At 41.8% G+C, this 14,221-nt stretch overlaps 1 protein-coding gene across 1 annotated transcript; it reads right to left on the bottom strand.

Moving 5' to 3' along the window:
* Positions 1-368: 368 nt before the first annotated feature.
* Positions 369-13,601, bottom strand: LOC120904799 (tRNA (adenine(58)-N(1))-methyltransferase catalytic subunit TRMT61A). The gene is made up of 3 exons (XM_040315156.1): positions 12,861-13,601; positions 708-877; positions 369-619 (listed from the first exon to the last, which is right to left on the bottom strand). Exons 1-3 carry the CDS (start codon positions 13,486-13,488, stop codon positions 482-484), a joined length of 936 nt encoding a protein of 311 aa, XP_040171090.1. The 5' UTR covers positions 13,489-13,601; the 3' UTR covers positions 369-481.
* Positions 13,602-14,221: the final 620 nt, after the last annotated feature.

Below are 14,221 nucleotides of genomic sequence, written 5' to 3'. Positions count from 1 at the left end.
AGTTGCCGTACTGTTCCATCCCCGGGAAGGTGTTGAACGGATTGTGGCCCGCCGTTTCACCCATCATCGAGACTGGGCGTGCCCGGCGGTTTAGACCATTGATGCCTTTCCAAGAGTTTCCCTGATAGAAGCATGGGCGCTCAAGAAGCAACCCCTCAACGTCGACGATCACCAGAGCAAGTAGTGCAGCGACTTCCACCAACAGTTGCCACAGTTGCATCGTTCGGCAGGAATTTGGATCAAACGACGGTCGGAAAACTAGTGAAGTGGAAGAAGAAAAATGCCGAAACAAAAGCCGCACTGCTCAAATACTGCGGTATTGTAGCCCCAATTTCGAAAGGTACAAAACTTCCCTTAGAGTGTCTCAGTGTGGTCGTTAACATTTCTTTCGCTTTTATTGTATGCAAAGTTTTCAGCTTGAAACTTGTCACTTAGAATTATTCCAATTTCCATGGCCCACAATCCGTTGGAGGGATAGTTATTACCGGGCAAAAAGGGGTGGCAACTCCGCAATAGTTAAGTACCCGGTATGTCCGGCCATCGTGTTTGGGGCGGTGGAGGTTATGTACTTTTTGCTTTCCCGTGGCGTTTTCATGTCCTTTCCGTCCGTCTCCGTACGCTGCGATGCCATCACGGAAGAAGAGTGCAAGAATTGAGTAATTCGTTAGTGGTACATTGGATACGTTAGTGGTTAGTGGATCGCTTACCTTCGTTTTGAGAAAATCAAGCTCCATTACCGGTACGTTGCGTGTGCGTACGCAATCTTCTACCTGTAGTACCTCAATGTTCTGCACCTCGATGAAACCACACTTCCCAAGTGCCTCGCAGACTCGCATCGACTGTTCGATGCAGGGTGAAAATGAGCAAATGCGTCCACCTAAAAGAAGAAAAAACAGAGTGAATGCGGGCAGGTTTGAATTATTTACTATAGTGTAAGGAATGATACATTTAACTGGCAAACTGCATTCAGTAACAAAAATGTGGAAAATCAGGAAAATTCTGTAAAAGTAGACGAACTTGAACTGCAACGACGAATTGTGTAATAATTTCTTCTAAATTGATGTTGATCGTGATTGATGGTAAAGCAGAAATCCTTCAGCATAAGCACGAATATCATTTTATACATTAAGCTATAAAATATTATTCCCCTCAACTCTCTTTCTCTGTTATTCATTTCTTCTCTGGTCTTTTGAGATGATCAAATTAAGACTTTCCCTCCAGTTGTCATACATTTGGTCGCTATTAGATGTCAGATTCTTTGACCGTTAAAACATTTACAGGTGAGAATGTAATTTTGTACTACTATCTCAAAATAAAACAATAGCTAGTAGTTTTTCAAAAGTAATTCCTTTTTTTATCTATTAAAGAATTCAATCGTTGGCGGCAGATAGTTCGAATGCGGAGGAAATCTATGTTTATCGTAGACAATCATCAGGATTACGGCATTAATTTATTTTTCATCCAATAAAATCAAATTTATTATTGAAATGTAACTAACCCGACATGACTAATAAATCCATAATTATTTGCAATAAAACTCCATGCCATCATACAAACTCCCTGAGACATTTAAGAGCAGAACTGACATTAAATGGAACAGCTTTCATACAGTTAAACGTTGGAATATAGTTATAATTTAAATGTAAATAACCCGAAATGACTAATAAATACATAATTATTTACAATAAAGCTTCATGCCATCATACAAACTCCCTGAGGCTTTTAAGACCAGAACTGACAACGGTTAGGTCGGGTGGTAATCGCACGGACTATCCTAAGAAGTTTAATCAAGTTTGCTGAATTGCTCGGAATTATGTTCAAAAAATATCCAAACGTAATTGAAATCGATTTATTTTAACGGGTTGTCGTCCTTATGACTGCAATGAATTCAGACCCATTGAGGAACGGGTGTAATACAAGTCAATACAAATTATTGAAAACGGATAGTCGATTCTGTAATGAATAAAAAGATGAACATCTGGCCGTTTCGTACGTTACTAATACCAAGCAGGGATTATACGAGTTGGAATAATAAACAGCTACAATTCAACCGTAAATTAAACGTCTTTGAATTGTTGCATTCAATTATGCAAAGTGATATGCTTCACAAGTTCACATTTATGCAAAATTCACTCCACGCACATATCTCTGACCCAAAACATCGTCATCGTAACAGAACGACACCTGTGCCAAATTGGAAGTCAATTAATGTAGAAGTAGCAGCAGAAGCAGCAGCAGCAGCAACACAACAACCACCACCACCACCGAAAGCAAAACGAAATTGCAACAGAAACACATCCACGGACATCATTCCACATTCGTCGTCGGTGGGAAAATGCAATAAATCTACCCCTTGTCAGGATTGGCATGCGCTTTAACCGATCGTCATCGTTGCAACGACCACCAGGTTCAACCACTACCGCACACCACACCACGGTCTGTTTTTCGATTCTTAGGCAATTGGCAATTTTAACGATTTCGACATCGGTTTTTAGCAGACTGCATGGCGGATCATGAACCGGGACGTGGGGTAGGGGGCGAAAAGGTGTGCAACATACATTCAGACAGAAGGAAACTTTCACAGTTCCCTTTTAACACTTCTGGGTACGCTTGGGGAGCCACCATTTGACCTCAGCTCTCGTAGAGGAGCAGGAGCGGCAACTCTCGTGCAAGTGCGCCATGAATAATGCAACGAAGTGGCAGTCTCATTATCGTTATCGGACAGCCACTGACAGATGAAATAAAATGGCGAAGGAAGTGACGGGACAGAGCAAGAGGGGTTGTGAATGGATATGGTAAGAAGAATCGTGGCCTTTGATGCTTCTGCGGTTGGTCCTGTCCTGTCCCTCCGCCCATCAAAAAGATGGGGTGTGTGTTTGATGGTGTTACAGCTCGTACATTTCCGATAGGCTGTACATGTAATTGCCGTGTTTTGGATTCGATCGCGTATTCCTTTCGATTAGTGTTAGGTAAAAATACTAAAACTCCATTAGAATTTACTACCATTCGATTTGGAGATTGGAGATCTTAACAACTTGACACTTATTCTTTCAAAGATCTTTCTCCTGGTTATGCTAAAATGTCAGCTCGATTTCATTGATATACACGCAATTCGCCCCCTACCAGCACATCTGTTCTTGCTTTTGGGAGTCTGTCATTCAACCTGCTCCAAACGACAAGGAAGGAAGAGAAAGTGCAATCAAATCCACCGCTCGGCAAAGCACTGGTAGTACACTTCAGCGCAGGATAAGATATGTGCATAAATAATCGATCGACACGATGCTCCCGAATTTCATCGTCCTGGTCCAATCTGTCCCACATCGCAAATCGATCAATTCCTTTACTTAAGTGGGCATTTTTTTATTTGCTGCTGAACCACAGAAAAGATAAAAATTATCTGTCAACATCATTAGACTTAATGGCAGCAATACGGTCTACAGGCCTCGGTGATCAGACGACTCACCGTTTCAGCAGATCGACATCTAGAGTTTTTATCACCTTTAAAAAAATACATTCACAAACACATCGTGTGGCGTTTCCGGATCGATGCTGTTTACACTCCGGAAATGGAAGAGAAGGAACGATGTTGGCAAGGCAACGTTCTCGTACGGACTGGATCATGTGGTGATCGTAGCTCTATATTTGGGTTGTTACGTTCTTGACGGTGATCGGCCGAACCTCCCGCTAATTCAACGTGACAACCTATGGGGTTTCGATTAGTGGAGCAGGAATCAATTCCATCAATGAATTGCGCTGTAATTTTTTTGTGTGATTGTCATTGCGCATGTAACCGTGAGAAATGTTTTAAGGATTTTTTTTGTGCTATACATCAAGTAAGAGACTACTAAACCTGTTAGAATGTTAATCTAACTTCTAGCCTGTTTGAGGTTCAAATGCTGCATGACATGATCCTTTAGCCCCTCAAACGCGTAACGATTTGTTTCACAGGCCACTTAGTACTGAACAGAGTCACAGGGCGGCAATGGTAAAGTGATGCACTGTGTTTAAAATTCATATCATTTTATTTTATCTAGGTATGTACGGAATCGTTATCTACGACACATTTAATAAGTAGTAAAATTACATTGTACTAGGTTAAGTTCAAATCATTCTCGATTGTATTTGATAACGGCCTGTAAATGCTTTTCATCGTCATTGCAAACCACAGTAGAGCTTCATGGGCATTCATGATTTTTGAATTCGTCAATTTTAAGCAAGAATTGCAAATAGGACTTCTTGTTTAGTTTTACGCCCCTGTCAATGAATAACAATGGCAATTTCCCTTTTGGCAATCCCCAAACCAACTCTGGTGATGAATTTTGAAATCGTTCGACAGCTCTTTTATCGGCTGGTATATCACAAAGACATGCTGCATAAACATCTATCTATCTATCTTTTTGTGCGAAAAAAATATAATTTCACCAGCAGGCGTTTTCAGCTGCATTTGAGCTCTAATTACCCTACTTCTATTTCAATACATTACACTATTTAGACCTCAACTGAAAACTAACAGTGGGGCCCTTCAAGATTCTAGTCAGCTTTTTTCTGTGGAGTTTGACAATTGGAGGCTGAAATCATGTAAACACTCCATACAAAACTGCACACAAAACTAGCCTGCAACGAGAAAATGTCAAAACAAGGTCGTGTTTTCATTTACCCTAAAGGGCATTACAGAGATCAGGTGATGGAAACTATGTTCTCTCCTCATTGAATTCTATTCTTAATGGCAATCTTGGCCGGAAGGACTTAGTAGATTTCTAACAATTACAAAATTAACACACAGTGGAACAATTTAGTTAAGGGGAAAAAATACAATTGGAATTGAAAACCCCTTGGCTGAATACTAGACTTAAATTAATTTTCACTGCTTATGATACTGTGTACAGGCCTTAACAAATTAAAATAATTATAGTAATTGTAAACCTAAAACTATATTTTTAAGAGTTCAATTCTCTTAGTATTTGCAGTGGGCTAGTTGTGCACTCTGCGTTATAGTTTAACTTCAACCTGGCTAATATTTCCACTATTGTGGGAATGTTACATTCGATGTGTAATGCAGCTGTGAAGTGTATGTAGACCAAGCAGTCTCATGACCTGTTGTTATAACCAAATTTGAACATCACTTTTTGACAGGACGGGTGAAATCTTTTACTCAAACAGGCTTTCTGGAGGCTTAACAAATACACAAAACACTCTCAAAATATTCATTCAGAAGCAGAAGCAATAAAAATCAACCTTCTAAATACATACATCTTGGGATAAGCTACAGGTGGGCTTATTATTATACCCACATAGATAACTGCTCGAAAACTGCTGTACAATGCAAACAGCTGACAGGCCAAAATTTCATCCTCAAAACGGAAAGGGCCCCAGTATTTATTTCGGAAAAAATAGTAATCAAGACTATCTGTCAAAATTCAATCTGTCAAATCAGGTGTTTGACACCCAGTGTACAAACACATAGGGGAAAGTGGGGCAAAATGGGCATGTTAAGCAGTTTACTGAATATTCCTTTGAATATTCCACAAAACACAATTTTTCTTTCATTAATGTATGCCTCAACCATTTATCTATGGATTAAAATTGCCACATAGAATAAAAACAACTTAAAAACATGAAAATAATGTTAAATAATGAAGCTATTTTGACACGCGGGGTAAAATGGGCATAGCCCTGGGGCAAAATGGGCATATGTAAACAAACTGTGGAACGTCAAAACACTGGGACAATTTGGGCCACAACAACTGCGCTTAGGTAATGGTCTATGCTTTTGCGCACGTTTCGTGAAATGTATTTTTCGTTCTATCTTTTGATTTGCTGGTCGGAAAAGCCCTTAAAATTCTTCCAAAAATATGTTATCAAGATTAAAACAGTTTTTAAACGTTTAAATCTACAAAATCGAATCTTATGAAGCTGTGTCTGTTATCATTTTGAGGCGACAAATACAACACTATAGCCTCACCAAGCGCCGTATGTCAAAAGTATCTGGCCATTTTGCCCCAAGCGTAACTGCCCATTTTGCCCCACGTGAAGCATTTTTGTTATATTTTAAAAAATACGCATTCAATCGCCTTGCTTTCTTCAGACAAATTGTAAAGAAATATCATATCTTTAAAAATATATCAAGAAAAACGTCAACGCATCCCTGTGACACTAGTTTAAGCTTATTTTCGAAGTGGCAAAAATTACATCAATATGCTGCTAAACCTTATTTTGCATTTTTCTTAGTTATTTGTTATGTAAGGGTTATGAAAACTACATTGTGTTCATAGAACACTCTAATGAATACATTTTGAGCATTGGAAAGTATCTTTGTAGTCAAAAAATGCTTAAATAGAGGGTGCCCATTTTGCACGGCATGCCCATTTTGCCCCGCTTTCCCCTACTCGAGTATGTGTATCACTTCAATGTTGCCACGCTGTCAACTACTTATTTATCATAACTTCTTCTTCTTCTTTGGCACAACAACCGTTGTCGGTCAAGGCCTGCCTGTACCATCAGTGACTCATTGATTACCCGTAATAGAATAGCCAAGTCCTACGTATAGGGATACGATCCATTCGGGCTTGAACCCATGACGGGCATGTTGTAAAGTCGCGTGAGTTGACAACTGTAGCACAATACCGACCAACTAAAGTTCATGATCGTCTGACAGCCGCCAGTAACGCAAATATAGAACTTCCGTTTACATGGAAAAATAAACCAATTCTAGTAATTCTATAAACGAAAAAAGAAGAAAACGAAGTCCAATGGATTTTCTGCACCCTTTAACAACGTTTAGTAAGAAAACATAAATAACTGGTTCTGTTCATTTTGCACATATCTTTGCAACGTGCACCACGTGCAAAAGTGTCTTAAAAACCAGTAAAGACAAGGAACTCCATCGCACGAAAGCGGTTCATTTTGGTTTGAAACCTCGGCGGTTAGGATTTCTCTATAAGGCTTTATAAGGAAATCAACTTGCCCCTCGTCCGGGAACTGTATTCCCACCCATAGAATGCCCACTATAGGGAAGACTTAGTTCAGAGCTTTGGCGACATTTGAACCCCCTGCAGTGACTGTGCGCATATGACTCGGTATTGCCTGAATCCGCACCTGTCCCCGCGGGCATTTGTACTTGTTTTCCTTTACCGAATCTTAATAAACGTGTGCCAATTTCTCTCCAAACGCAACCGGCACCACACTTGCACGGTGAACGGTGATGGTGTTGTAGAGGAGTCGACCAATCGAGGGAACTGCATTCACGCAAACAATCTTCATTCGTCTGTCACAAGGGAACCGGGGACGCCGTTATCCCACCGTTCGCCGTGTCTTTGATCTTACGCTAACGCATGATGTGTGGAAACCAGGGAATGGAGGAGTTTGTGTGGAGTGGACTAGCGGAAAAACTTGATGTCTAAACGCATCGCAAGGCTTCGAGAGACTTTGTATGTGTCCAACGGCCGCCCCCGGTGGTAGCAATGTGAGAGAATCGTTTGTTAATAAATCATTCAATTCACCATCCTATGGTACGATCAATCGTCGGCTACGCGTGCACGCGCAGCAATTGCAAAAGGAAAGGTTCAGGTACTGTGCTATGGCCAAAAACTGCTTCCGAGTACACATTGGGAGCTAGATGCGAGGCAACAACTCAAGCATCTGATGATTTTTGTAGTACAGTATATGCTGAACTATGGTGACCCCTTCAAAAGGCCTGATGTTGTCTATTGTTGGTAAGTCATTTTGCTTTTAAATTTAAATTCGTTACATAAATTGTCATAACGACATTGAGTGCTGTCCAAACATACCATCTCATAACGCAAGAATGTCCACTTTAGTTGGTTTGTATCTTCCACGCGGGATCTTCTGCTTCTGTACACGATCATCAAACATCGTACCAGATGTAACTCCTAAAACACGTCAACACACACACATTTTCCTGTGTTTTCAGCGATAAACTGATGTGACCCACAAGCATTCAACGGCACTGGGCTCTTTTGCACGTTGCAGGTGTGATTCGATGTTGACATTCATCGAAGACATCTACCGGCAGGCAGCACATGGCAGCGAAAGACGATTAATCTAGTCGCTGCTGTGTTGCGCACCACAATCTCGCAGTCACAGTCACAGGCCGCACCAGTGTCCATCCGTTATCGGTCAAAACAATTGGCCATTGAGTAGCGTGTGCGGGAAGCGGATTTCTATGTTTTGACGCAACGAAACACACAGATTCGTGGAGCTTGTCAACAACCGCTCAACAGCTTGTCGCGCGCGTTGCCGATCGTACTGTCTGCCTGCCTGCCTGCCTGCCTGCAAGCCTGGTCTGGCGATCCTCGGTGTGTGTGTGTGACTTCCTTCTATACCACACCGCATGGCGCAATGGTTTGCCGAACCGATGTCCAAACCGACGTGTCTCCCGATGCGTTTGGGGGGAGTGGGAGTAGTATGTTTCTTTTTAACTTTGCCGCACCACAAGCCGACGCTCCTGATGGGGCATTTCAGTTGCTATTGCGCCTCTATGCCTTGTTCTCTCTTTCGATGTTTGTATATGGCAGCATCAAAAGTGAAAATAAAAATTAATTAATCGCATCGTAGCCATTCAACAATGCGGATGGTGCGAGTAGAGTATTTTGACATACGCTGCTACCAGGTGTCCATTGAGCTGTACGGCAGTGAGCCTCGACTCTATGCTATACGATATTTTTGTTATAAACAAGTGGGGGAATTACATTAAAAACGAATGCCTTAAAATCGTTATAAATTTATATCTTTGATGCTCTCCATTTGAAAGTTTGTACACTGCCGCGACTCATTTGTGCAACAAATAGGCGAAAACAATCGCTCAAACAGCAGTAACCTCCTCTCCCTCTTGGGTGGATTCTGTACCAAGCGAAACTGTCCACAACGGCGAATGAAATGGACCATTTCAATTGCTGCTTGACAAACTACTGCGCGTACCGCAAGAATTATGTTCGCCCGTTGCTTCATCACTCTTCCGACGCATTCTTCCACGCGATCCGGGCCCACACCGTCCAGGCAGGATTTTACAGCCGCGGCACCGGGAATAGTCAAAACACTTCCACCTTCCCGTTCCCCAATAAATACTGTTTCCCTTTTCGAGTAGGGCGGGAGTTCCACTTCAAAAAGCTTCACTATGCGGGGACGCGTCCAGAACAGTACTCGCCAGATCCAGTTTGAATTCCACGCCCCGCACTTTTCCTTGCGCGACGCACCAGCGATCCACCCGGTTCCTTTTACACACCGTCCACAAGCCCGAAAGAGTGTCAAGAGCTGTGTCAACTGTTCCCATTCGTCCCCGGCGACGACGAGGGGTGACAATGTACATAAATTCTACCACCACAAAACACACCCTGACTGTTCCCTGGACCTTTTCCTGGGGGTTCGTTGCTTGGTACGCCCTCCATTCCTACCGATCGGTTGACACGCGCCGGCCTCTCTCTCTCACTCGATCGCGCGGCAACAGCAGTAGGGTGTGACTGTTGAATAGATGAATAGTGCTGGTCCGCGGACCGTTTCGCGGGTTGCGAATTTCGCGCTCCGTTCTTTATCACCTTCTCGTGCATGCGGCTTCCTCCGACCCGGGCTTGGACCACAGCGCGGGGGCTACAGAAAGGACATCGCAACTCCGCACTATTGAGGTACACTACTATGCTGTCAACTGGTGTAGTTGATTTTTTGTTTGTACTCCAAGTCTTTCAATTCCGCATTCATTGAGAAGTAACAAAAAGCAAAAGGTGCACACACACACACACACACAGACACGGGAACATTTTCGTACTCCAGGAATCTACCAAAGGAAGTAAATGCAAATCTCCGACCCCGGGCGGCCGGGCCAGGCAAAAAGACTTTCGGTCTGTTAATAAATGATGGCAATTTTCATTTTTGCTTAATTTGGTACGAGTGACCGGTGCGGACATGCACCGTACGAATAGTACCGGGACCCGGGGAATAGGAACAATGCGGGGTGAGCGTTGGTAAGTAAGGAATAAGCAATCCGTAATTTAACCATATCTGCACTTCAAAGGCAAGTTCAAAGGACCGCGCGCGCTGCTTGTGCTGGTGAATCATGGTGCGCACTGCGCTGCCATCGATCGGAAAGGCCCCACCAGGGATCGGTACGGGGCGGATTTTAGACGTGGTGATTGATATTGCAATAGAACCGAATCTAGACAAGTAGAAGAATATTTATTCATTAGCTTTGGTTCTTGCCAACAGCTACGTAGTGTATCGGTGTCGTTGCGAGAAAGGAACGGAAGTCTTTTTTTTTGCAGTGCTGTTTATTCGCTGCCCATGAAGCAGTTTAATGAGGTGGCTGAAGTAGACAATGTTTCTTTATACTGAGGATCAATAGTGAACATAATGATCCTCATGTGAATCGTTGAAGTGCGGAGAAAGAAACTATTTGGATGCGGGTTTTACCATTAAATTAAATGTATTACTCAGGTAAAGGATTGCATTTGAGCGATTCGTAGTTTAGGTTATCTTTGCATCAAAAGGAATAAATAGGTTCTATAGCTCATTTGCTATTCTTATTCTCGCGCAAAGAACTGGGGATATTTTGTACTTGAGGGGGGAATGCGTGGGGCCCGTGTCTTTTCTTTATTTTTAGCAATCATACACCCTTTTTAGACTTATTTAGTACCACGCAGTTTGATGGTCAGTCCTTGGTACTACATTGCATACGAAGTTAGAGCCCATGACAGTCATGTTATTAAGTTGTACGAGATTTTAAGGTTATTTTAGAAATATTTTAGACATCTGACAACTGAGAATAGCTGTCATCCAGAGTTGATCAGGCAGAGATTTTGCTGTGATAAATTTCATGATAAAACTCACATTAGTGCAAAATCACTTATAAGCTCTACTAAAGAAAACGATCTACGTCGAGCATTGGCGGTTTAAAGTCCGTTTACTGATCGAGTGAACGTAAATGGGAGATGTTATTTTTGGTGATATTTCAAAGAATATGCATTGCAGTATAGAGCATAGTATACAAAATAAATGGATATTCTGTTCACCAACTATTTGCAACGTTCTGAACAATAAAATCTTTCATTAGAATAGAATAGATAGATAATTAAGCAACGCAGTATTCTTTTTTGGGTGCATAAAAAACCAAAAGGCCAAGTTTTGATAAATATTAGAAAATTTTACGTTTACTCGATCACTTAACGGACCTTTGCGGCGCGCGAGCTAAGCGGTCCTGTCGGTCTGAGGGCTTCATAGGCTGTAAGAACACTATATATGTTGGTGACTGGGGAGCCTGTCATTGTTACCGGTACCCTAAATTTACCACTGATTTTGAGATATTGTAAGAACATCTGAGCGATAACCTCACCGAAGTGTAACGATTTATGCTCCTCTGGTTTGGGGCCATGCCATTAGTACGGTACCACTCACCCAGCTAGTAAAATCGTTTCAGATTGTTCAAATTGACAATAATATTGCGGTAGGCTAAAGTTAATTCGGTAACATGTTTGCCGTTGAAATAATAAACTGTTCCGAACATTTAGGTAAAGCCTGTAAAGCATTGAATTGTTCGAAAAGTTTAGTAAAGGCATTATTGATCGATTTAAGCTATCATTTACAATATTACTAAATATTATAAATTCATTGGTGGGTTGAAAAATCATGATAGTCTCGTTTTGAACAAAATAATGATATTTGATATATTATCCAACCAATACTATGAAATATAAAAGAATTCTGCAAATCAAGCAAAAGTGAATGAATAGAATATTAACAGGAAATTGTTTTAGTAATAGTAGTTATTCTAGTAGTTATAGTAGTTATATAAAATAAGGAATATTGAAAATTGGTAATCAACATAACATCAGATTAAGAATTTATGTTGCGCAGTTTAACAAGTGTAATTAAACCATTTATATGACATGATGCGTATGGCTACCATACAACTAATAATGTGACAAGATCATACCCGATCTGTGGTAGACTTAATTATCTGCTTCTTATTGCTCGACCACTTAACCGGATACTATGCTAGGAAGGAATGCAGTCTGGATGCGAGTTGTTCCACCTCTGGTGTGTCCAATATTGAACCAAGACCACCAGTCAAAAAATAACATTTAAATAGGAATTTATAAAAGAATAGATTTTAACAACACGGTTTTACATTATTACTGTTTTGTATGGTGATGTTGATAGGAAAATAATTTCAATTTACATCGTAATACGCAAAAAGACCTTTTCACTTCAGGCAGAACACAATACATAAAAATGATCGTTCCGTTACAGTGAGCAATTCATCAAAAAACAAAGACCATATCGGAACATTGTCAATATCTTCCCCGCTTGTTACACGATCGCAATAAACATCACTTGCGTAGCCTTATGTATATATTGCTATTTTCTCTTTTTAATGAATCAATTTTGCGATCATCCATCAGACCACCGTGCTACACGTGAATTAATACTTTGCACACAATTGAAATGCGCTCAGATTGGGCAAATAGATGGCGAAGGTGTGATAGTTGTTTCTTTTTATTTACGTCCCATATCCACGGTACCACAAAAAAAACACCACAACCAGTCGGGATCGTTTATGCGTCACAAATAATTTATGACGCCCGATAAATCATTGCGCATAGTGTGCAAGAAAAATTAATTGTTCACTGAATACGAACCCGCGGGTCAAGGAAAGGTGCCTCGCTGCCCATGCAGTAGAATGCGAAAGGTGCACACCGCAGGGTGTGCACGGGCCGATTGTTAGCCGCATGTGTCACCAGGACTACTGTAGCTGCAACAGATTTAAAAGCTATTTTTCTCCTTATAGCCCCTTCGCCCGGTTGGGAGGTGGAAAGGGAAAAGCCATTATCGTTGTTTAATTGGGGGTAGCTTACCTTCATTTTTCAGCGCTTTTGCCGCATACGGTACGGCAAGCTGCGGTGCCGGCAGATCCAGAAACACGGCATCCGCTACACCGTTCAGCTCGTCACCGAATCCTTGTTCGCACACATCCCGCTGGCGCACGGTCACATTGTCGCCCAGCCCGTGGGCGACAAACTCTTCGCGCGCCTTCGCCACACGCTCCTCGTGAAAATCGAACGTGTGCAGGTGGCCGGACGGGCGGATGGCGCGCAGGAAGTAGTGGGACAGCGAACCGGAACCGGTCCCGGACTCGATCACAACGCTCCCGGGACGCACTTCCAGCTGATACAGAATCATGCTGATGTCGGGCGTGTAGAGAATCTGCGTCCGATGGGGCAGTGTTTGGGTCCACAATTCCGGGTTCGGCTGCAGGACGTGGGCCCAGCCCTTGGTGAGCTGAACGCGCGAACCGTACCGGACACCGACCAGATCACGCACCTTCAAAGCACCGAAACTGGTTTGGAACACGTACTCGATCATTTCGTTTTTCTTGTTGCGAATTTGCGGCACCGCATCGATCGTATGCATCAAGGCGGGTGTTAGATACAGTACGACGGTATCGCCTTCTGCAATGATTTCTTTAGGCCCGGCAAAACTCATTGTTATTGAACAATTAAAAAACGAGCAACTCGCGGAATGGAAAGAAATACAGTCGACTACACTTTTTTTAGTTTAAATTTGCACGTGTGAAGCAACACGCTACCTAGTTGTTTACAAATAGAGCAACCGGCATGAGATTGACAGCTGACAGCGATGAACCGAATGGCAAACGGGAGGTTTGTCGAATGGTCGCGTTGGATGACAAATTTGAATTGTATGTTAGTGGAAGATATGAAAAGATGGAAACTGCGGGAAAGACGGATATTCCCATAAATACATGATGTTTTCATATTTTCGGCAGTTTAAATAAATGAATTGGGATTATAAGGCTGGTGAAATTTAAAATACTGGGGAAAGAACGACAATAAAAGTAATAAAAAAATCTTGTTTTCTAGTAGTTAAAGGATCTCAACGTCAAAGTGGCATGACGAACAGTATGTCGTCGGGAAAGATAGACACTGATTTTTTTAAATTTATTTTTCTTCTTATATGAACTGGTAATATACAGATGACATCAACTAGAGAAAGCATTGACATATGCAAGAACCGGAACACCGGTAAAATAGCAGCTATGTGTTATGCTATTACACGCTCGATGCTGATGAGGCACTCACAAATCCCAATAACTTGCACGACTTGGAGTACTTTAATCAACAAAAAGTAGGAATTGATACGACATCATTAGAAAAGAGCTTTGTTTTTAATGCAATGAGTTGAACTTTGACTTGACGAA

The sequence above is a fragment of the Anopheles arabiensis genome, chromosome 2 (assembly GCF_016920715.1).
Source record: "Anopheles arabiensis isolate DONGOLA chromosome 2, AaraD3, whole genome shotgun sequence".
Lineage (NCBI taxonomy): Eukaryota > Metazoa > Arthropoda > Insecta > Diptera > Culicidae > Anopheles > Anopheles arabiensis.
The sequence above is the reverse complement of the archived record's forward strand: the minus strand, read 5'-3'. Positions and strand labels throughout refer to the sequence as shown.